Source organism: Rhea americana, unplaced genomic scaffold (assembly GCF_003343005.1).
Source record: "Rhea americana isolate MKP2758 unplaced genomic scaffold, rheAme1 scaffold_41, whole genome shotgun sequence".
Lineage (NCBI taxonomy): Eukaryota > Metazoa > Chordata > Aves > Rheiformes > Rheidae > Rhea > Rhea americana.
Window position 1 is genome coordinate 20,973 of NW_028186546.1, and position 25,343 is coordinate 46,315.

Genomic DNA, 25,343 nt, shown 5'->3' on the forward strand with positions numbered 1-25,343 from the left:
CTTTGAGATGGACAGGCCAGGATTACCATTGCGCTGCGTAACCATGATCCCACAGAATTACAGAATCACAGAATGATTGAGGTTGGGAGGGACCCCTGGAGATCATCTAGTACAACCTCCCTGCTCAAGCACGGTCACCTAGAGCATGCTGGACAGGATCTCCAGAGTATCTCCAGAGAAGGAGACTTCATAACTGCTCTGGGCAATCCCATCTCTCTGAATGAGCTATGAGGCCAAAAACTGAAAACATGGCAGAGCTGAGCAAGGGTGACTATTCCAACTGTGCTTTGAGCAGCTCTGGCAACTTAATGGAGACTATGAAAGCAAAGGCTGCAGAGATCTTTGCTTTCCACTGCTTGGTGAAGGCACGGTCTTGTCCCTGTGCTGGAAGACATGACTCTTCAGTAATGCCAGATTAAGGCTATGGTCCTCTGATGTCAAAAATYAGCTCAAATAAGCCCTGTTAGTCATGAATCAAATTAAACTAGAGAGGCCTCAGACCAAAATTAGCATGCCACTACTTCCTGACTACTTGCTAATACTCTATTACCACTGGGGCATGTAGAGCTACAGTTGTATTAAATAATAGGAACCCAAATCCATTATCAGGCCGTGGGGACAACTGGTACAGCCCAGCTTGCATTCATATGGCTAAGCTCCCTCTCCCCAATGAAGAGGGTGACTTTATCCATAGCGCTCACTGTGAAGCAGTCCCTGGAAGTGCTGCCCTCAGWCACACCAGGCATTAGATGGGAAGTGGCGGCTGGCATGAGTTAAAACTGACCCAGAGAGAATGCAGACATAGTGTCCAGTCTGGACACCATGGGCCAGTGACCCAGCTTGTGCAAAGGTCTGGCTAGTATAGACCTAGTCTATGACCTCCATGRGCTATTATTTCTTATCAAGGATGAGCTAGCAACTTACATTTCACTTTAGTGCAACTGTTTCAAACCTGTGTGTTTAGTATCATCCTGCTACTTCCCAAACATCMCCTCCTCTCCCATTACTTTCTCCTTCCAAGTGCACGACTATGTACTGTCCTTCACATAAACAGGTCACTTATTTGTCCTCCAACCTCAGAGAGCAATGAATCCATCCTTAACAAAAACACCAGACACAAACCTTGTTTTGCACTATTTTTCATCTGAAACCTAGATTAGAGCTCAACACATTTCCAAGTACCATAGCTCTTCTCTCTAGTCCAACGTGAACCACATCATCATTCAATCACTCAAGTATCATACAAATCCTGGTGGGTTTCTACTCAAGTAGAGAGAACTACATGGAACTTAAGTGGGCTCACACAGGTCASCTACACATTTTAAGCTCACACTGAAACTAAAGGTAGTCTTGCCCATGTCACTGCTAACAACCAGAGGGAAAACTGGACCCTAGGAGAAAAATCTCAGAAGAGTTTCTTAATGCCTCAGAAGTCAATGATGGAGTGCCCAGTCYACGTGTCAGTAGGAAACCAAAGCCTTGGGGCATGGCTGTAGTCACAATCTTCTATCTTTTGGAGACACATGCAACTGAGATCCAGCCTCCTACAAGTCCTTAAGGACCTTGTAGCACTTCTTTCCTAAGAGCRGTTCTTTTCAAGATCAACCTCCATCACAAGGGTAGATTTTGGGCAGCACACTTAGGTCACCAGATTCTCAGGAAACCATTCCTCAGAACCAGAAGCAAAGAAATACCACAGAACTTCTCACTTCTCAAGCATTTTTCCCTGTGGCAGCTGGCAAATCCTTTCCTTTGCTTCTCATCCAAGTTGGACAAAATTACTGCAGAGAATCCCTCCTGCTCCCCTCCCCCAATGCAATGTAATCCCAAGGGAGAAATGGTTTCATGGGGACCCCCTGCTGTCTTGCATCTGATTTCCCTCCTAAGTATGGTATAGGGAAGCGTCTCGAGGGCTATGGCTGTGACCTCCATACAGCTCTTTTGTCAAGTGCCATTTCATTAAAAAATCAGCCTTTTAACTGTGGACACATTTCAACCTCACCAAATCTGCTAATTATTGACAGTTGGTGAAGAGGAGATTTCACTTGTTCCTCCTGTTAAACTGCATCTAATTAGTAATTACTGGTTCACTGTCATCTTTACTGCAATAATCCCACTGCACATTGGCTCATTAACCTTTTGCTTTTCTAAAGCAGCCTGCCAACAAGATGAAGGCTAAAACAGATTGGAAAACAATAGCTCAGCCTTGGATTTTAGGCTGTTTATTCCCCTTGTCCTGGAGATCCAAAAGGAAGATTATTTTTAAGAAAAGGCTTTCAGCTGAAATCAGCCTAATTCTGGAAGATAGCTTGTTTTGCCCTAACCAGCTACGAAGGCCCTTTAAACTTAACCTGTGATGAAGGCATGGGTACTAACAGAGCTAGTGCAAAGGTTTCTCTGCCATCAACTCCTGCCACAGATGCTGCAGCTCCATTTCTCACCCAGGTTTATCCTTCTTTATCARCACCATTCAGTGGACTAGGTGTGGGATGAGCAGGTTTCTCTGGGTTTATTGCACACTTCAAGTCCAATAGCATCCTCTTTGATGCTGCAAAATCAATGCTCTGGATGAGCAGGGACCAAAGAGTGGAAAATCAGTGGAGCAACCCCATGGTTCTTTCTTTTGCTGCTACACTGAATTTAATTTACACAAGTCCCATTTTCAGTTTGGAACTGTCACAGCTGTTTCTATTGGCAGTGCATAACTGAGTAGGAGTTGTCAGTGGGGATGCTGTAGGATAGGCAGCTAGAAAAGAGATTCCCTGGGGGGCTTGAGAGGCAGTTTCAGGTTGTGGGCTAAATGCATTAACTAGATGTTTCTCCTAAACTTAACAGTAGTGAATTATTTAATGCACATGTATGTATTTAGATATTGGAGCTAATGCTCTATTGGGATGAAAAGTATATTTCTCAGGAAAAGAAGTTTTCTCAGACTCARGGACCCATGTCTTTACAGCTGACATTAGGTTTTTATTTTTTAAGGCTATCTTCTTCAAAATCATAACACTTAGAAACAAGCTGTAATTTTGGAGAACACTTGTAGACAGGCGAGTGGATTCCATCTGTGCCAAATCGAGGAAAATATGAGGCCTTAGGCTGACTAAACACCAACCCAAGAGAAGATCTGGATGCACTATCTTTCTGAGCATGTGAAGGTTCAGCTCCATGATTTTCATTTAGTCCATAGTGACGTTTCTGTACACAGTCAGAGCTGGGTTATAATTTCTCTTATGCTGCCTTAAAGCAGGTATGATTCCACTGACTCTGAAGTAGCAATGGCTGATGTATATTGATGTATATTGTCAGTGATATATAAGCAGAATCAAAGAGAGCGAGCAGGGTGGCGAGACTGTGGCTCTTGAGTTACATTAGCCCATCAGCAGTTCAAGTGGGGCTTCCATGCCAGAATATCACACAAGCAATAACAGGACCATGTTGGTCTGAGGCTGCTCCCCAACTGTGAGAAGCAGCGAGCCAAGAGGGGCTGCCAGTGCCCACGTTGCCAGGTCACCCACAACCAAACACGGGACTCCYAGGAAGCCAATTCCTGCCTCTGAGTCACTCCTGGGGCTCTCCCTCTCCTCAGCTCTCCAAGCTGTGTGATACGTGCCTTGTAGGCTTTTGGCCATGGGTGCATTTAGGCAWGAAGTTCACAGATACAGCAAGGCTGGCCCATTCTTTCACGAGTACTAGCAGAGTTCTAAAAATGTATCCAGGTTACCTGCTCCACTAACCCTCAAGAAATACATCAAAATTTGCCTTTTTTTACAGGTAAATGGGAAGTAGGTATTTGGCAAGACAGAGAAGGGGAATTTTGGTGGTACTTGATTTAGTGGCTGCATTTCTCTGGGACATTTAATAAATCTGTTGCAAGGATTTAATTCTGCTTCTGTGTGAAGCATGCTCAGAACCCCCGTTAAAGGAGTGGATCAAGGGAGGCCAGTCAAGCTCCAATGCTAAAATCAGAGCTTAATAACATATCAGCTTTTGCATTTACTCTCTGACTAAAGAAAAWAGGACTGTGAATGTGTGATTAAGTACATAATTTGGCTCATTTACAATTCCTTAAAGGGTTGCTCTTCAGACCATAATCATATTTTTGGAGCAGAACAAGCCTATCACATTCTTGTTGTTAATAATTTACTCCCTGGGTAGAGCTCATTACAACAGCATCATCTCAGTAGTGTTATGTTCATAGCTGCTTCACTGACTGCAGTTATGGAAAAAAAAGCAAACACATGCATACATACATACCTACATTTATATATGGAGTGAGAATGAGAACACTTGGAACAGGGTCAATTTCCAGACATTCGGTAAAGTCCATTATCTAGTTGTCTGACACATTCATGGATCAGTGACGAATGATCAAAAAGTCACACGATCATTGAGAGATGCTCTTTGCAATGAAAATCAGATTTCCTATCCAAGACTGTGAAGAAAGGGCTCTGAAGAGATTGTTTCAGATAAATCACTTAGTCTGCTCACTTGAATGGCCCCAAAGTAGCGACCACTGAGAAGATCTCAATGGAGTTCTGCAGAAAGGGATGAACACTTTTATACATATGTGCATTTACAATGAATGCAAATATGATTGGAAGATTGATCAGATTGGGCTTTAGAGAACCTGATTCCTCAGCTTCAAGAGGTCCAGCTACGCACGCTGAGATAACTCCAGTTGACCAGAGCTGAGGCCCTAGTAATGAGCTATGCGGCCGGTTGTAATGGTTTCTCATCGACATGATGCGTGGGCAGAGAGCACATCATTCTGTTTGATCTACTAATCAGCACTGATTCATGTTTACACTGCAGATAACATTTCATCTGCTTCTAGAAGGTCATTTCCAAGTGATTCTGCATGGTTTCAGTATTGCTTGGTGCCTGCAATATTCTCTGAAGGAAGCTAGACCTTAATTTTCCCTTGTGTCAGAGGGCACTCGAATTCATGCAACCGTTAGCATCAACACAATTTTTCAAGCTGCAATATCACATGCCACACATTATATCACATCTTTCACCCATAAAGCTCAGACCATACCAAAACAGGCAGAAAAGCCTCATGAGTTTCATTTTATAGCTAGAGAACCTAACACAATTAATAGTAATTTTTGTAGTGCATGAATTCTCTGAATTTCTTACATTTGGGTACCAAACCCTTAGTTCCTGCTGACCTTAGCTCAGAGACTCAGGTGAGGAGTGATGCTGGGTGAACCTAAAGAAAATACTGGAAATGCACTAAATTTCAAAAAGAAATGATAGGGCGAGTTTGCTGTCTACGCTGAAAGAATAGTTTGGTTTGGCCAACACTATTAAACATGTGCTGTCAACGACAAGGAGGAAAATATACAGTGACTGCTATTGAAGGTCTGAGAAGACACAAAGTCTGGGAAAATGATAAATAATTAAAAATTAAAAGCAGAGSTCACTGGTACAGGGACACCTGGATCACACAGTGATCTGTGGAAAGAAAGTCAATGCGCATCATACTATGSTCAAACATAAAGTTACTGCTGGAAGCAAAGACTGTACAGCATGGGGGACAGTGGCAGTGCATAACCTTTYGGGTAAATGAGCTTGGCGGTAAATTCTGCGGTCCTGCTTCCCTGATTATTTTGAAAGGAGACCCATCAGGAAAGGTCATGGCTACCTTCTGGTGTTGCAGTTCCTTTCCCTGCAAAGGGGATGATAAATCCTTCCAACGTGAACTTTGGACATACCCCAGGCACACACCTTGAATGGGTGCTGGACTTGGGAATACCCCCCTGTCCTTCATAGCCAAAAACTCCAAGCAGAATTTGAGCAAACAGTTGATGGACCATGAGCCAAGGTGTGAGCTCATGCCAAAACGACTAACAAGCTCTGTGGATGTATGAACTTAAGTAGGAGTAGGCAAATCACATTGCCCCTGCAACTTGTACTTGCACACAACTTCTTACTGGAATACTGCATCTGGTTCTCATGCAAATGACCCCAAAAGGATATTGAATAATTAGAAAGAGTTTGAGGAAGAGACACGTGAATCATTAAAGCTTCCAAAAAAAGTGTTTTAGCAAGAGCCTCCAAGATTGAGATAYATTCAGCTTTCTAAAGAGAAGATTAAGGAACAATTTTATCTCAGCCTGTAGACAACTAGAAGGACAGGAGAAAATTCATAACATGTTTTTCAGTCTAGCAGACAAGTGTGCAACAAGCTTCTCTGGCTACAAGTTGTAGATAAATCCATCAGACTAGAAAAAAAAGGAATTAACTAGTGGAATAACATAGCAAGGACTGTGATACCAATTTCTGATCAACTGTTCTAGTTCAAACAGAAAGAACACCATTAAAGTCCTTTACTTTGTTTAACAGAGGTTTTATCATTTCATAATAGTGATCCTTCCTTGGTTTACAATCTGCAACTCTCCAAACACTGAATGATTAAAATTAATGACCAAAAAAAAAAAATCTTAACAATGTGTTCAGCTAACTTGGGTATAAATGATTTAATTAGCCATTCTGCCTGTTCTCTTTTTCTTTTACAGCTCAATTTCAGAATTCTCATCCTATCTTCCGTCTTGCATTTTAGCAGCCATGAAATGCAGTATCTGCTTGGTGCAAAACTGTGGGATTTTTTCCCTTGGAAATCACTTAGACTCAGAGAAAATATTATATTGGAGCATTGACAACGCAGTGTAGAACACAAAGCCCCAACAACCCCTGCTCCATAGGTTGTGTCTGTGGGGATACAGTCTAGAAGACGAAAGGGCAGAAGGCCTCCAAGAAACTCCAGGGAAGTGCACCTGCTCGTAACGTGTACTTTTGTTGTAACTGATTGCTTGATGGACAGACTATGGTAATACCAAGGAAACAACGGTGTCCTGGGAGAGCGGGAGGTGAACCATGTTCTGCCTGATGCAGCTCTGTTCTGACTAAGCTCATGTTCACAGAAAAGACAGGAAGAGCCCAGCTTGACTCTCGCAGCAAGAGTCATCGTYAGAAACACAAACATCGTCCGTCTTGTGATCTGACCACGTCTGACCTGGACATCACCAGAAGAGGAGAGAGTTACCCACAGTGCCAGCAGAGACACTTTTCTGATTGCAGATCAGGCTGGCAGCATGTTATCCTCATACACTTTTGGTAATCTCCTATTCCAATTCCTCTGCTCCACAGTTCCCCGGTGCTGTTATTAATTACCTTTACATGCTAAACATCCTCTGTACAGGAGAGGTCTGAAGCAGATCACTGCTGGGGAAGAACACAAGACACGATGGATGGAAGGGAGGAGGATCATGCGGTCCTCTCCCTTGTGTCTTTAGAAGCAGGTTTATTGGGTGGAACAAAGATCCTTCTATTCAGTTCTTTCGTGCTCTCTAGAAAGGTGTATCCCACCATACGACCCAAGCACTGGCTAATGTTAGACAAAAGCCATGTGATATTAATCTACGCCACGCTAGCAAGTGTTAAGAGGCAGGGACTGACAGAGCCATCTCCTCCCCAGTGAATCTGGGCTTGTTCAAAYGAAGGAGACAGCAGTGGACTTCCTCCACAGAAGGAGCCCAGGAGGAACGAAACATTCAATGGCAGAATTGATTTCTGCTGTCAGCACATCTCTCACATACCATGCACCCTATTTCTAGTGTGTCCCCTCTCCCTTCCCATTTCTAAGCCAACGTAACCTGTGTATGGCTAACTGGGAGCAGCATGAATTCCCTCGACTCTTGCTACACAATTTACCCAAAAGCGAAGAGCTCTTATGGTTTTATCTCCTTAGAGCTACTGTGATGGGTATCTGCTGCCTCACTAGGGAAAAAAAAGGAAAAAAAATGACGACTATTATCTAGGAAGGCAAAACAAGCAGCAGCACTAGTAAGCAGCTCTGAGATATCCCCGACTACTGCCCAGACGTATACTGACCTCAGACATCTGCGGGAAGAGACTGATGGCCAAGGGAAGGGCCAGGCCAAAGGCAGCGAGGCACACAAGGCTTTGAACTGGGAGAATCATCCGGGGACGGGACCTCAGGAGGGACGTTCTGTAAAGAAAAGGCTGCGTTAGCCCACTCCATAGACCACGTTAGCACACGCCACCATCCGAATAGATGCTAGTGTTCGCTCGGACCTGCTGGCCTCCTACATCCCAGCTGGTGTTACAACCTGTGTGGAGACCAGACCTGCCTGACGTATGACTCTAGCCCCTCATTTTAAAGATCAGGGATAATAAAGGATTGCATTCTCCTGCCTTTTTTCATGTCATCTAGGATCCTTCTCATCCTACCAATAAGAACAGATTCACSGATAGAAAAGCACGATCCGGCCCCGGGGCAGTCCTGTCCGAGTACAGAATACTGTGGTTCTCCACTCGGCAGTGTTACACAGCCATGGACCACTTTAGTGCTCAGTTCTCCCAAATTCAAACAGGATTGCTTCACACACACTTTCCCCATTTCAAACCAGTCTCACACTGGTGCAAACAATCCACAAGGCACATGCAGGTGTTGCCTGCACTAAGGMTCTGGAGCTGATGCTGAGTGAGCAGAAGGAAATGAGGCTCCTGAGAGCCATACTTCACAGAGGACTTTGTCATTTCTGTAACAGAATGGTGCTGAAAAAGGCATTTGACTTTGTTAATGGCATAATAAAGTAGTAAAATTGACAATATCTTAATTTGTTAAAAATCAAACATCTTTAGAGTGGGTGATAAGAATGTTTTAACACTAGCTGTCCCCAGGGGATATTTATGAGTTTAAGATGTGTTAACAGCAAACGCTCAAAGATATCTGCAAGGTCAAGTTCTGATAACGACCCATTAAGTGACCCTAATGATGCAATTAACACTGAATGACATGGACAGCATTCAGGCAATAGAAGCTGGTATTTTAAGTGTGTTACAGGATACAGGACCTCAGACAGTTTGCAAATGAGTGTGAACTGGATGCTTTAGGGAGGAAAATAGAATCCTTGAGGRTTTTGTTCGGGAGTTATTTTCACCGAAATGATGCCTGGCATTCAACTTTTTTCCACCTATCTGAAACAACTGAGAATACTAAAAAGAGAGAGCAGCTTGGTGGGGGGGGAGGTGCCCAAGTATTCAGCAGACTTCAGCAATACAGACAGTCAGCTGGACTGACCAGTGGGCCGCCAGCTCCTGCCTTAGTCCCAGCATGTCTCCCTTGCAAAGGATGCTGATGCTTCGAGGTGTCCTGCCACCGAACATGGGCAGAAGCCTCCTAGTTAAATGCCTTTCCAATGGGATAGCAGCAGAGGAGCTCTCCTGGGCAGAGAAGGTCTGACACAATTTTGGAGGCCCATCTCCCTGTGCAGCCTGAGTCTGCCGGAAAYGCAAGATAACAGATTACCTCAACCCCCATCTGCTTCACATCTCCTGCAGGCTACAAGCGTGCACCTGACGGATTATAACAGAGCAGCTGATAGGTGGGAACTCGTTACCCTGCTGCAGGTTTTGTGCGTGTGTCTGAATGTCCAGACTCCTTGCCCTTGGCTAGCAATGACTGCTGAATGGCTGTCTTCATCTCAAGAAGGTGTGGTAGAAGCAGAAAAGGAGAACCAGGAAAGCAACATCCAGACCTTTAACTGCCAATATCTTAACTCCTCGCTAATAAGTGACTCAGAATTGAGATTAACAATTTGTCCCATGAAAACTAGGCTTTTACTCTCCAATATTTGGCTACTTTGCTCTGAACAGATCATGATTTAAGCTAAAGGCCCCTGCRGAAGTCTGCGAGCATTTCATGGGGATCAGGGAAGCAGGCCTCCTTGCTCCGTACGGTAACTGCACTCTCAGACTGCTGTTCTGTACGAGACACTCGAGATCTGCCAGCAACGAGCTGTGACAACTAGTCCCTGGGACGCAGAGGGGCAATTGCTGGAACTGATTTATTCTTATGCTTAAAATGTCGTGATCCATTAGAGCCCTTGCTGAGAAAAATCACAAGACYAGCATCCTTCTAGCCTCCCTGGAGCACAGTTTAGAACCAAGACATCACCCTGACACTTTAATTTGGAAGCTGCACCCTCTTTAATTACTGCCCTGTTGGGGACCTTATAATCACCCAAGGAAAAACTAAACCAATTTAAAATGATCCCTGGTACAGCCTCCAGGTGTGATTTCCAGGAGTGTTTCAGACTCAGGCCAGTTCAAATTACAGTGGCTAACCTCCTAATTAAGAAGAGTTATGGCTTGATTTAAAAGGGGGAGGGGACTAATTAACACATGTAGTGTAATGTCTTAATTGGGATTCAGATTCTAAAATTTGTGTAGTTCAGAATAAATGACTCATAATCAGTTGAGAGGTCACTTTTCTTTGGTCCCTAGGATCCCTGCTAGTGACACAGATCTTGGAAGAAAATTTAGTTAATTATTCTATGCTGCATTTTGTTACTTGTTAAACACAACCAAAAACTACCTCTTTTCACCCACGACGCCCTCCCTCCCTCCCTCCCCACCCCCGCCCCATGAAAGTGCATGATTAGACGTTTCCTAATGGCTTAATTGCAGAGTATTGTATTATAGCAAACTGTAACTAAACAAAACAAATTTCCATTTGTCAAAGAGCGAATTATGTTACTGCATTGTCCTGGGTGCTCCACCTGGGTGTGGAGGTCTACACCTTTAGATCCTCCTTTGCCATTTGCATCTTCTGAACCAGACTGCCACACTCAGAAGAARGTAAATACGATTAATGTTTATATATTGTTCTCTGGATGCACAAGAACTTGCATTTTCGAATATTTTCCTCTCCCTTTGTCTCTCTTCCCTTCGCCTCCCTTTTTTTCAAGATTTGTTTCTTTACTCTCCTTCAAACCCTAACGCTTATTCTTTCTTTAATTTGCTGTCATGAAATTGCCTGGCAGATAGAAATAAGGGAGTAACATGTTGGGGACCTCCTGSCTTACTGATCTTAGGTAGCATTTACTGTTAACAGATATACCTAAACCAGCTAGACCTTAAGAGTAACATGTAAATATGTATGAGTGTGCATGAACATAGGTATATACACAGACACACGCATACTTGTACAGACAGTACATCTGCTCCACAGAGACAGTGTGTTGTAGATCTTGTAAATACACCTTCATTCAACTTTCATCACATTGTTCATTAGTGGTTTAAATTTTGCATAATTTGGCAGCTGCCTCTGGCGTTTTTCAAGAGGTACTGTAATTTATTCCATATGGAAGTCGCTTGCTGTACTAAAAAGGAGTTATCGGGTTCAGTGAACCAGAGCTGTATTTGTCTAGAAGGAGGTGTCAGATGCTAAACTAAATATGACAGGAGTTAACCAAAGTCTCCCAGCTGACACATTCTGTGGGGTTTCGGTAGCGCTGGGTATAAACAGGTTCAAAGCTAATATATACACTGCAAGACGCCGAGGATGCCGGCAGGCTAAGAAAAGCACCGGAGGCTAAAGCCCTGAATATCCGACGGCCTTCTGCAGTGAAAACAGACTTTGGCATTACTTTCTTACCCCAGAYAACTCACTCCAAATCCGGATTCTGCTCAGAGTGAGCAACATACCCCRTCACTCCACCTGTGACCGTGGTCTGCTTTGGGGCTGCCCCGCTGCTATCTCTCGAGGATCCTTCCAAGCCAGCAAGCTTTCCTCGCTCATTCGGGACACTGCAGGAAAACCAGCTCTTCTGGGGAGCAGGGTCCCAGTCGGCAGCCCCAGGACCTGACCTGCTTTTCATAGGACCTCATCCACCAGAGGAAGGAGGAAGGATCCATCACCTCTTGCTCCAGCTGTTCCCGTAGTGCCCCCTCCAGGGACCCAACGGATGCAGATAGAGTGGGGTATTTTTTTGCTTGATTGACATAATTAAGGGAGCAGTTTCAATGTTTACTCTGGTAACAGCCATAACAATTTAAGGTGTCACTGCCGTCAGCTGTTTAGTTCAAACAAATTTCACCGCGGGCTTAGCTGGACAGAGCGACTTTGCACTTAAGAGGAGGAGAAGCACTGGTAGGAAGAGTTCTGCAAACTGCTGCAGGAAGAAAATGTCCAGCAAAAGGGCATGAACACAGGCACCACCTTCACATACATTTCTGCAGCAACAAAACAAGGTCTAAGCTGAAGAAAGCTCCCTTCTACCACCACCAGGCCATACGCTAAGCATTGGCTATCTATCAAGAGAGTAATTTTTTATACTGTTAGTCTGACTTAGCTATGCCAGAGTRGCTCTGAAATGTCCTTATTTTATGAACTTATTTTCCCTTTACACGGAAACAGCCCTGACAACTGGTGAGTGAGGCTGCTGACATACTGTGGTGCTAGCAGCTCTGCAAGCCTCAAGATCAGGATGATGTGGAGATGAAGAAAGAGTAGAAAAGCTCCTCTTTCAGGAACACCACCATTCTGCTCCTTGCTTCTCTTTCAGCTCTTGCCCCCTGCCAACAGTTCCAGCTTTATCTCCCCTCCAYAATTAGCATAGTCGGCTCTGTGGCCTTCTCTTGTCTAACCTGACACACATGAGCTCTTGGAGCTCATCCTCAGGTCTTCTGCACTTCAGACCCTCTTAAGTTGCCTCTGTCGTAAGGGGGGTGGGAAAGGCTTATGGATAAAGAGTTTCTGACTGACACTCTCCTGTCCCCACTGCTGGCTGTTTGTCCAAAGCATCCACAGCAGACACTGGTGGTGGACTGAGCTGTGGCTGGCTTGTCCACTGCTTATCCAGAACACGTGAACCTAGTACCAGTGAATTTGGGCTCTTCCCACCACAGAGCTCAGCCTACAGGGGAACTGAACTTTGTAAGTACATACAGACTTCRACAGCCTGGATGGTCTGCAGATAGACCATGTGGATGATGGGCTTCAACTCTGCAAGAAACAGGAAGCTGGACAGAGACTATTGGAGAAGGCTTGGACAATAGCTRGTGCTTTCTACAAGAATCATAGAATCAGTAAGGTCGAAAGGGACCTCTGAAGATCATCTAGTCCAACCTCCCTGCTCAGTAGGGTCAMCTAGAGCATGGTAAACAGGGTTGCATCCAGGCGGGCTTTGAAGATCTCCAGAGAAGGAGACTCCATAACCTCTCTGGGCAAAGAAACTTGTGCTGTTTCTGAAATTCCATCATAACTATCAGATAAAAAGATACACATAAACATACAAGGTACAAGAGGTCCAACTTCATGCAATGGATGTAATTGTTCCTGCATCTCTGTCATGTAAAAAAGTTGCAATGAAGTTTCCATTGTCTGCTCTAAAGCCAGCTACATCCTGTAGATGAGTTTTCTTCATCTTAGAGATGATGTGAAAGCAATATTTTTCTGTATTAAAGTTGCCAACATAGATATTATTTATAAAACTTAAATGAGACTACATCTGCACAAAATAACTGACACCGTGTTCCCCGCATGGCATATGTAGTCTCAAAATAAACATTGATTCTATATGTTAACTGCTTCAACAGAGCGTTCAAGCAGCAGGAAATGCATGAAACATGGGGAAAGAATGGAACGCTACGGAGCTCAGCAGTGGGAGGTAACATTGAATTACTTGGAGAGCAGAGAAGGCGGCCCTAGGAGTTAAAATACACAGCAGGCAAAGAAACGAGAGAAGCCAAGAGAGCTGAAAAAAATGGCACAAGAGACGAGAGAGGCAGCTGGGGGAGTTAAAACATGCAGATGGAGAGATGGCTGAGAGAGAGGAAAGACCTGGATCCAAGTGGAAAGACGACGACCAGGAACTGGCCACTTAAAATAAAACTTTTCAAATACTGAGATAAAAATGATGGAGCAGGTTTCCTATAAATCTGAAAACCACTGCCGGGACACCACAGCCTGCTCCTCAGGTGGTGCAACTCCCACACAACTTCAACACTGTCACCCATTTACACCTGGACTTCTACACAAGACAGGAGAGTCGCTTTCCTCCTCCATCACAACGTCAAATGTAGGATCCAGATTGCCATTTCTGATTCCAGATCTCCAGCCATCAAGTAATAAGCTGTCACCCTCATCTTTCTCATTTAGAGATACCGTCAGGATTTCTATAAATAAATTGATAATACATGCCTTGATATGATTCTCATTTTAAAAGTCCTAGTCTAACTAAAATTGCACTAAATTAAAAAAGCTGAACTTTTCACAGCCCCCTCCCCTATCAAACTGAGGAACTAAAATTGAAATATGCAAAGTTGGTTGAGACAGATTTATTTTTTTTTATTGTTTTTGAACTAACCCAAAACACTCCTGCTTCAAACTATCTCTTGGGTTACTGCCTCACAGATAACTTACGTGTGTACTCTCTGCTTTGGGTTCCTTGAGCATCCTATATCTCCTGAAACGTGTAATCCAGTTTCACCTCTAACTGTGTCCTTTGGTAACCACTGCAAGGGATCTGTGGGTCAATATCTGGACTATAAATCCTGAGATATGAAAAGGGATGCTCTCCACGTCAGGTGGATAGTTCCATGTCCTAGAGCAGTAATGTGCACATGAGCATCCTTTGGACCACAACATCTATTCTGTTGACCAAATTTTACCCCATACCCACTGCCTGTTGTTGCTCATTGACAGGTTCCCACGAATCCAAAGGTATTCAGTGGAAACYAAAACAGTATGTACAAAGTTTGAAGTAGAATTTAGGCAGATAAAATTAGTGCCTGYATATTTTGCATCTACAGAACCTCATTTAGGGGAGGTGAGAAAAAAAGGGTTTTCATGCAAAYCTTAATCAGGTCTTTCTATCAGTTGAAATGATAACTTTTTGAGGAGAGTCTCCTGTATTTTCACATTTGCTCTACATAAAATTAATTTTAAGCACTTTCGCATGGAGCAYAGTTACACTGAGTAAACTGCATCCTATTATAACAGAAGTTACCACGCCCACAAGTGCAAAGAAAGTTTTACTAATACTTTTATTTAAGCTTGCAGATGCTTAGCAAGACCCATGATGGTCCTCAGTGTTTCCTGTTGGAGACAATTCTTCACTAACTTGGATCCTATGAACTTTGTGGTTTTGCACATACAGATTTTTATGTTTGTGTTGAAGCAGAATAGTAAAGAGCCTTTGAATTACAGGCATAAAATAGTTTGTTGTCTGTGGTGATCTTTCTTGGATGAGCTAATCACCAAGATACAGCTCGACTGGAGCACAGGGCCTTGTTAAGTAAGCAGTGACACACACAGACAAATGCTGAAAGGCCTTAATGATACGGAAAGACTGAAAGAAAGATCTCTGTGGTAGGAAGTATCACAAATCTGTGACATTTCTTAGGTGTCTGGCATACGGACAGACGAAAACAGAGGTCCTTTAGACTGACAACTGCAAAGTAGTTTTGATGGGATTATAAAGGCTAGAGTCATGCCTCTGAGTTTAAAGCAGGGAAGCTGCCGAGCAGATGGGGTCCAAAGAAACACGACAACTCCTGTTCCTCTCGCACATGACATCGAGCAATCCCTGAACAAGTAAGGGACAGTCACTCTGGAGTGATTCCCCAGTGGAGCACTCTCCCCTCCATCCTCAGACTAATAACATCAACCCAGACCTCTCCACCTTCCTCACTCCTCATGCCTGAGCCCACACACATCAGATCATGCAACAGAAGGAAGCACTTGATGCCTCAAATGACAGGAAAAGTGTTGCTGGTGCTACGGTGTCAGTATGCGTACCCCATCTGCTGCAGGAAGGATTGCTTCTGATCCCCCCACTTTGGTGCAATGCTCATCACAGGCTCTATCTAGCATCATGATCTTGCAGGTTAGATCCTTGGCCGATGGATCACAGGCTGGCAGGGACACAGGGCCATGGAGCAGGAAACGACTGCAGTGCTGATGCAGGCTTTACTGAGGAGCAGCATGAAGCAAAAATCACACACTTTGCACAAAATTTGTGGGACTGGAAGCTACCCTTCTTGCTTGTGCTCCTCCAGCAGCCATCTCCAACCAGTGGCTTTCAAGTGTTGCCAACGCTATGCCTTGTCACAGGAAGCCATCACAATCCATGAGAAGAGGGTGGAAAACTGCATGCCTTGGCTAGCAAGGACTGAAAACACCTGCTTTAGAGTTCCCAGACTAGAGTTTGTTACCTTACTTCTGCCCCACACCTAACTCATGGGAGGAACTGGCCTTCGTGCAAGACTCTGTGTGCTACAGGGATTATATAGTATGTATTTTTTAAATTTTGACATTGAAAATGAGACTCAACATTTGCAGAAAAAACCTCAACGCCTCTGTTAAGGGCAGAGAATTGCCCTAGGGTACTTTTACAAGAGCAAACAAGGCTAACCAAAGCTGTGGGTCAATACCTAATCGTCCTAATTGCTATTTACTTTGTCAGAGGAGTGCTGTAGAGCAGCCATTATTAACAAGTTTGTTTAAAAAGTGCTTCCACCTTGACTGTCTTGACAGAGGTAGCAAGTCTTTTAGTAGCCCTGTCTTTCAGTGCAGTAATCAGTCTCCAAAGGTTCACAGGGAGATCCACGCCCCAGTGAGGGCCSTTCGCACCGCATGAGCTGGTCTGATGGGCTGCAAGGACGCAGCTAAGTAGGAAGCATGTAAGGACAAACCAGTCAGACTCCAAAGAGCCAGTGCTCACAGCATCTCTGGGCAGAGGAGAAAGCTGACGTGGAGTAAAACAAAGTGGGCAGAACAGCCAATGCACACAGCTCTTTGGTTTCTTCATTGTTAGAAACCAGTGACACCGGATAATTAGACATGTGGTAATATCGTGCCCTTTTCTGCCCACTCTCCAGAAGAAGTGCTACCAGAAATGCAGCATTTCTCTTGAGGAGCACTGGGGCTCCACAGAGATGCCTGTCAAAAGAGCTCTAGCTTACACAATGATGGAAAGCAAACTTCTGCTGAATATGTGAAGGTTAGTGCTCCACCACTCTCTTCCCTTTTCTTAGCAYAGAGGCACACCCTGGACTGACCCAGGAATATCGATGACAGGTAGGAAGCAGAAAACGAAGGCAGAGGTCCTGTAATCATGAATGGAAAGGAGAAGGTGAAAGGAGATTATTCCTTGCAGTCCTCTACAAGGTGAGATGAAGGAAGCTGCCAATTCAAAGGTCAGAGAAGCTTAAAACAAACGAAAGATAGTGCCTTTCCCCGCTGTGCATAATCACCTGTGTAACTCAAAGCCACGGGATGTTACTTAAAGAAAATACAAGGGGGTTCAAACAGGGTCTAAACAAGTTCACAGAAGACAAGTCCTGCAGTGGCTGTGGCCAAGAGGATCCAGGCACAGAGCCTGCTCGGTAGGTCCCTACGCTCCCGACTGCGGGTTGAAAGCAAGCAGCACACCCCGAAGAGCTCCTGTGCCGATGCTGCGTGTCTGCTGGCCGGTCTGGCTGTGAAACAGCAGTAACAGGACCCCGAGGCTGAAGGCTGGCATGGGGCACAAAAGCAGGCAGCAGTATGATTGACTCAATCTTTATTCTCTTTCCTTATTTATCCACTGATAGTTTCTGTCAGAAAGAGAGTATCAAGCTAGAGACCTTTAGTCTGACCCCATGTGGCAGTTCTAATGTTTGCAAAACCGAGGATTGAAAACTTATGAAAACTTTTCCACTGAATTCAGAGAGTTTTGGTTCACACTGACCCTATAGAATAGGGTTATTCAGACTGCTACAGAGTCTCAGAAAGATGTTTAAAAATAACACCACAAATATAACACTTCAACAATTTACAACAACGGTCAAAGATGCTGGGACATGAAATTGTAATAAGCAAAAAACCCCATCTTTGATGGACAACTGCTAAAAATTATCAAGGAATAATACTTAGTAAGGCCCTTTTCTCCCTTCCCCATGAAAAGTCCCCCACTTTCATACTACCCAACACTCACTTTTCCAGTATGGACATAATAATTGGAGGTAGAACCAGTATAGGCATTGGCAGRACCACTCTAGTCAGGGCTGTTTCTAGCAGTGCCTGCAAAAGAAAAACAAACAAACCTAAGACATTTAAAATGAATCTCAGGATGTACCTGCACTGAGCAATCAACGCGTAGGCATGGAAATGGCTTGGCTGGCCTTTCTTGTGTTGCATATGTGAATGAATCAACAAACATTTTCAACTTTGCTATTAGTTATTTGTATACAACCTGTTTTTGCTCTGTTGCTATAACGGATGGGCTAGAGCCAGGTTTGGTCGCAGATGCAGAGGAACAGACCCAAACACAAACGCAGGGCACAGGGCTTCGTGTCTTCTGTAGGGTAAAATATTACCGTGCAGACTGAGCTATGTGCAGTCCCAGTCCCCTGCCTGGGGGTCCTCAAGTGCTGCCCACACGCGTGGCTATCCGTGAAACCTAGGCAGACTATCCTGGATGGGAACACTGAACAGAGCTGGAGTGTTCAAACCTTCCAAACCAGGAGAAGGTCTTGGAGATCTGCAGATTACAACACTAAGGACCTGCCAAATCTTATGTTACAAAAATCAGGTATTATGCTATTTGGGAAGAATCATCAGGATTAGATGGCAACTGAGCAGAACTTCTCAGGGTCCCAAATTTGATGCTTAAACTCTACCTAAATGACACTTTATGTACCTTCATTTTTAATATTTATTTTTTGTCTTGTCTGCATTCTCCTAGACCATTAGCATGGAGAGAGGAAGAAGGGTCTTGAAGCCAGTAATATAAGTGAAGAAAACTGGCTCAAGTAAGTGTCTCTGAGCCCTTCAACAGATTGTTTTAAGCTTCCTGTTAAACAACAATATGGAGATATATTAGAGATCTCCCATTTCTTGCAGAAGACTGTAAATTTGTACATTAATTGCTGTCTATGAAGTGCCTTAAGAGCCTTGGACAGAAGGAGCGAGAGAAATGCCAAGCATTATATTATTAACTCCTCTGCCTGGGCGTGTGCTTCTGTACATGCTTTACATTTCAGATTAAAGCCCACTTGCAAACAACATGCCTCAAACAATCAGATGATGCTCAGGAGACAAAACTATGTAAAAAGGAAGAAAATGCAATAATTGCAGGCAGATGGTAGAGAGTAGAAGTTTACAGGTGAACACAAACCAGGTGTTAGCACAAGAATAAAAACATCTGGCTACCCTTATAAAGCTCTGGATGGCAACTGTTAAAGCAATTTTGGCATGGCAAGGGTTAAAAAGCTACTCAGCTTGAAAATGAAGTCTTCTCATCTAGGAAAAGGTGCAAGTTATCTTCRCTTCATATTCAACGGGAACTGCTTGCATGTTTCCACAAAGAAACCCTAAGGCTGTGAATGCGTAAGGGGAGCACAGGACCCTTCCGATGTAAACCCGTACACTTTCAGACCGTTATGATCAGCTGCTGGGTTTGCCTGCATAATGCAAGCTTGTTCCTGCACGAAGCCCCAAGTCCTGCCAAGGCTATAGCCTATTTTTCAGAAAAAAAGCTACCTAGCCTTGACTTAYGCGCTTTTGGGAAACACAGTATGCCACGTTCAAAAGTGAACATGTCCAAAGATAAACTGCTCTGCTTTTCACTTCCTTGTGCAGTAATGGAAACTGCAGCTAATGTTTCAGATGGGAGACTCTCCCCTACCATTAAACAAATGTGCTCTTGAKCATGTGCTCAGAAATGACATTTAGAGCAATAACCCAGCTTGTCACCTCTAAAATTCTGTGTCCAGCAACACATGCAGTGCTGTGCACCCCCTACTGCAAACGCAGGTACACAGTGAACAGTAAGCTTTGCGGCGTTCCTCCTGCATCATCAGTTACTCTGATCTATTTCTAGCTCTTAAGTCATCGATTCCTACAGCTGTGGGATTTGTTGAGCCCTAAGGCGAGTTGTGTACATGCTTGCGTCGAGCGCTTGCAAGGAACATCACAGGTACATACGTGTTTTGCAGCAATTCTGGAAGATCCGACAATGTTTCCGTTATTGTCCAAAACATCAATTCCTTCTTCCAGCTCCGTGTGCCTCATCAGGACAACATTGCAGATATTGGCACTAGCTGAGGATGAGAGAAGCTGAGGATTAGCAACGCAGCCCTGGTCAATACTGAATGGCAGGCTTCTGGTCTCTACAACACCCCTCCAGCTTCATTTTCATCAGTCTACAAAGAAGTTTCTGAAAGTCAAGGGTTCACCCCTGTACAGAGGRGCAGATGTGATTTTGAGGAGAATAATAATACATCAAGATCATTGCCTTTTTATTTGCAAAGGAATTTGCTGCCACAAACAGAAATGTATTGAGGCAAAAAAGGACTTTTCCAGATGCTCCAAGCTCCCCTACTCAGTGAGCTGAGTTACAGAATCACAGAATGGTTGAGGTTGGAAGGGGCCTCTGGAGATCATCTAGTTGAACCCCCTTGCTCAAGCAGGGTCACCTGGAGCATGTTAGACAGGGTTGCATCCAGGTGGGTTTTGACTATCTCCAGAGAAGGAGACTCCCCAACCTCTCTGGGCAACCTGGTCCAAAACAACTTGCTCCTCATGCTCAGGGATGAGTGAGAGGAGCAAGAGCATGGGGGCTCAGAAGAAGGCTGGTATGAACAGGGAGAAAGGACCTTCCAAAACAGGAGAAGGTCTTGAAGAGGCCTTTGGAGCCCCTGAACTAGCTGTAACACTGGGAAAGCACAACACAGGATTCACAGCTGATGTGGCGGCAGTTCCGGAGCCCTTCCTAAAAACCCTTCCCTCGCTCAGCCTTACTGTGGCTTTAGTAGCTTCAAGATTGCCCTAAATCCTGCTCTTAGTCTGTTAGGCTTGTTTTTCAGGAAGATTCTTTCCCCGGACAACTCTCTTCCAGGGCCCAGGAAGAAGTTTCTACATCCCTGTGGGATACACTCTGCTATGGGAGTCAGTAACGCTACTGCTCGCAAAGTTGTGTGGGCTCAGAGAGGGCTGAGGACAAACATTCATGTTTTGGTAAATACAATTGGACTGCCTGGTTCTCTCCATCTCAAACACTTATTTTTATGCAACTCCTGTGGGCTTTCTACTCAATTCCTYCTCTCTCTCTTCAAAAGGGCACTCGAGGTATAAATAAGAGGAATTTAGACAGGGGCCACACATCATACTACTGACCACTGGCTACTCTCTCTGACACTTTAACAGCAGACTCCATCCTACCCTTTAAGGATTTTTCCAAAGAAAAGTTGAAAATCCCTATGAAAGTTTTGTTCTTGACAAACTGGCATTTTCCAGGAAAAAGAAAAAAACCCAAATGACAACATTTTGTTGCAAACTTTCCAACCAGAACTATTGCAAAGCCACTGCTGCTGCAGTACCACTGCTTCCAAAAATGTGTTTCTGTGCTGTTTGATGGGTTAATATTCGCTAATTAATCTCAATTCATGTCATATAACAAATGTCTAATTTTTTGAGGGTGGTGGGTGGGTGAGCCCTATACGAACGCAGCTCTCRGCAATCAAAGATGATTTGTGGTGACAAATGCTCCTTACACTCCCGAACGAGAGGAACATACACACACGCACACTCTGTCTCTCTCGCTAATCTTCTAACTACTGGACCACTCTTCCTATCTATCAAAATATCCGTGTTACCAGGCCTTCAGCTCACTAATCCAAGACAAAAAAGAAAACAGGCGTTTCATTTAAAGAAAGTTTAGCCCCCCCTCTCTTTTTTTTTTCTCACTTCCCATCCTTCTAGCTTTCAGTCAATCTGAGTAGATAAAAGGAAGCCAGTGTCAGACGAGACTGTTTTTGTCGTATCTGCGGGTCTGGTCAAGGCAAGAAGGGCTGGCACAAGACTCTCATGGGAATTTCTTTGAGGTTTCCAGATCTGAAGTTCACGCGAGAGCTATAGATGCTTCTCAAAGTCATTAGACCCTTTCAAGGATTCATTACTGAGATCCTAAATTGCTAGCCTGAGGCCAGCATGTTTGCCCAAGACAAACAACTCTCATAGCCACCTCCATTCTGCTCCAGTAAAATCCTGGGAAAGCATAAAACATGGCAAAGAACAGGTAACATTTGATTTTATGAAGCTTTCAAATGCAAGAGATGGAAAATAATAAATAAATAAAAATATGGGTAGAAAATAAMGTTTTCGGAATTTGGGGAAAAAATGTGGTAACACAGCCTGCAAACTGCTTTGTTGAAAATGTTTAGTGCCACATTTGAAACTGTGTGCAGATACAAAACAAGCCAGTACCCCAATTCTATATACATCAGTTCTAAATCAGGGTTTCACAGAAGAATCTCAACACTGCAGGCTCAGCCGGGAACCCGGGGCTGAAGCCCTTGGATGTGGATAGGAATCCTTCTACCAGCTTTAGCACGCTTTGGGATTCAACATTTTTTTTCTTTTTCCTCTTTTTTTTTTTTTTTTGAATGACACTTCCCAGCACAAAGGACATCCCTTATCTTCATACTATGGCCCAGTGACAGCTACCTACATCCAGCCCAGTGACTGAGTAGCACTGATTTAGATGCTTAACCTCCTTCTCTGGTTGCTGAGCTGACTTTGGAAGCCAACACTGGAAGCCCAGGCAGAAACAAAAAGCATTAACACTATTTTTATCACTATAGTGATCATGGACCACAGATTCTGAGATAGCCCAATCCTTCTTCCAGGAGCTCCAATGATCTATTCAAAGCAGAGCTCAAGCCTGGGAGCTGGAATTCATCTGGAGCGAACCCAGCCTCCACAGCCGAGGTTCTGTCACACTTCTCTCTTCAAACCGCATTTCCTTTTCCTTCTTTAATACCTAAAAATCAATGTCTCATGTGGCATTTTCTTTTCCCTTGGAAAAATCCTTCAGGGTGGCTACTGAGAGGGACCACAAAGCATGGAAAAAAAAAATCACAGAAGTGCCAAATTCAGATCAAGAGAAGCAGGTCCAGTTTCTGTAATGCTACTGCAGTTACAGCTACATACAAGAGACTTCTCTGCTGTTCAAGCACACAATTTATGATCAGTTCATGCCCACATTATACCTCGTATATTCATGGCACTAAATCTGTAAAATATCAGAAAGATATCTATATACTGCAGTGTGTATGGTGACTGATGCTAGCACTAATTCACTGCCTCAGAGGGCTTAAATTAAGCTGTCCTATTTCAGGATCTGTAGCTGGCTGAAAGATCTTGGTACCGGTAGCTGCCTGTTTGCAGTGGGATTGAAATGGGATTGCAAAGGTTCACCTGATGAAGGCAACACCCATCTGTTAATTCAGCATCTTCCTCACTAAGATTTATTCAGCTTCCAGTCGCTGATGCTTGAGACACCAAGAAAGGCTGAAGCTGTCCACGAGCGGCACGGCAAGGCCATGGGGCAACTCGTACGATCCCCCTCTGCTTCGCGGTACAGCTGCCATAAAATCTCYGTGGAGACTGCAGTCTGCAGGCTCAATCCAGCATAACGGCGCCTGCAATAACATCATAACTAGCCCTGGTAAAAGGCTCCTATTCCATGTCCACTCGAAGTAAAATTCATGTGTCAAAGATTTTGCTAGCAAAGTGGTGTATCTATCGTTCTTTGACGGGGTGGGATTTTCTTCTTTCTGCCCCAGTAAACAAAGGGACAGAAYAGGACAAAGAAAAAAAATTCCAATTTTTGGCCTCACCTTGAAGCCAGAAGGCAAAGGAGAGACATGTACATTTTTAACTCGAGAGAGAGTTAAACCGCAGAGAAAAAAAATGGGACTTTTTGCTCCCTTTGCAGGCCCTTTGTAGCAAAGCCCCGTCAGCTCTCCTCTCAGCTGGGTAAGGCTTAAGAAGAAGAAGGTAAATTGTGTTTCTCACAATAATACTGGGCATAGATACTCTTTGCTACCTACATCTCTGAGTAAGGATTAAGCCATTTCTCGTTCAAATTTGGAGAGTCTCCGGAACACAACGGTGTCACCCTCCTCCCAGTGAACCCTACGGACTTGTTCTCTGCTCTGAAAGCCYTCACAATAAACAACTTCACCAGCTAGGTGATGGGCTGGGGTGGCCAACATCAGGTATGTAACACCAGCTCCGAGGAGGAACTGTTTCTGCATAGCGTCCGCTACTGATATATGCAAAGCATTAACCATTTCCACGATAAAGCACAGCTTGGTTAGCTACCCYACTGCAAAAGCAACCTACTTCTTGGCTGTGAGGACATCCCTCGCCTGCAATGACATYTCTGCTCTGTGCAGCCCTCTGCTCTTACTAAAATCTCTGGAACTCTGCTGGGACCTTGCTGTCTCTCACCAAGYGGTAGATGCTCTTCCCCAAGTCTCCATGGCTCACATCCCTTTCGAATGAGAGACTGTAGGAAGTTTGACACATGCCACCAGCATCTCAGCTGATACAAACCACCATAACTCATCRGAGATCGATGGGTTAGGGACAGGGAGATGACAAAAAACAGGGGGAAACTCTGTTTAATTGCATGCATGTCAGTGGAGCAAGAGCTTCACACCAGCTTCTGCCCTCTTCAGTGTAAAAGGTGAAACTCTGCCCTCTTCCTGGGGGCTGGCAGTTCAAAAAGTAATGGGCAGGCACGTCTTAATTAAACAGTTTGCCCAGGTCTGCAAAGCAATAACTTGCAGCTTTCACAACAACAAAACAGCAATTAGTCGGACGACTCCTGATGTCCTGGCACATAATTAAGCATSACAGTACACAAATAAAGTAAGAGCTACAGAATTAATTAAGGGCTAAACAAATTAATTACGGGTGCTCGATCAATTCTGACACAAGCCTAACCTCTTCCTCCTAACACCTTGGTACAAAAATAGAACAATCTGATGGCAAAGATTTTCCGCACGCACCTCTGATTCAAACTCAGAGCTGCCTCGCAGGTCTCACACTAACCTTCAGTGCCCTCTTGAATGCAAAAATCAAAAGCTGAAAACCTCTAAAAATACACTGGAAACAGGAAGAACAACAAGCCTGTGACATTAGAGGTTTTTCTGAGAATCGCTGCTGCTTCAGTTAGAGCGCTCAGGAGAGACAGAGCATCATTCCTGTTGCATACGGGRAAAAAAAAACAGGCAAAAATGAGCCACAAGATCTCCCCCAAGATGAGAGAGTGCTCAGAGCCTGGCAGCGGCCGTCTCTCCGTAAGCACATGGCACAAGGTGCTACGATGCCACTCCCCTTGCATGGGCTCTTCTCCTGCCAGCCAAGGCCATAGGGGAAGGAGTCACGGACACGTTAAAAGCAGCAGGTCGTGGGACCAGACGGAGACTGACCAAAACTCACAGAATTTCAAGGAAAAGCTTGACTGATCAGTGAGCAGAGCATCAAGTTCTGGGTTCTTCAAATCCTGGGAACCAAAGGCAGGAGGGTGAGAGCAACAAGCTTGAACACTGACTCGTGGAAACTGCATCTACTCCATACGCCACAAGAGTCCTTGAAACCAGTATGGCGGGCAAGGAGGCATCAGGAAGTATCTGATTCAGGGACAGTTTAGTGACTGTCCTRCTGAAGATCTAGTTCTAGAAATACAGCGGGG

The 25,343-nt window shown here is 44.3% G+C and overlaps 1 protein-coding gene across 4 annotated transcripts in view; it reads right to left on the bottom strand.

The window, feature by feature from the left end:
• SFXN5 (sideroflexin 5) overlaps positions 1-25,343 on the bottom strand; it is a 114,564-nt gene that overhangs the window by 16,328 nt on the left and 72,893 nt on the right. For all 4 annotated transcript variants that reach the window (XM_085314627.1, XM_085314624.1, XM_085314626.1 and 1 more), the window contains 3 exons: positions 19,784-19,899; positions 17,793-17,878; positions 7,897-8,014 (listed from right to left, as the gene is read on the bottom strand). In XM_085314627.1, the coding sequence (XP_085170753.1) occupies positions 7,897-8,014; positions 17,793-17,878; positions 19,784-19,899 (320 nt within the window). The remainder of the gene's footprint in view (positions 1-7,896; positions 8,015-17,792; positions 17,879-19,783; positions 19,900-25,343) is intronic.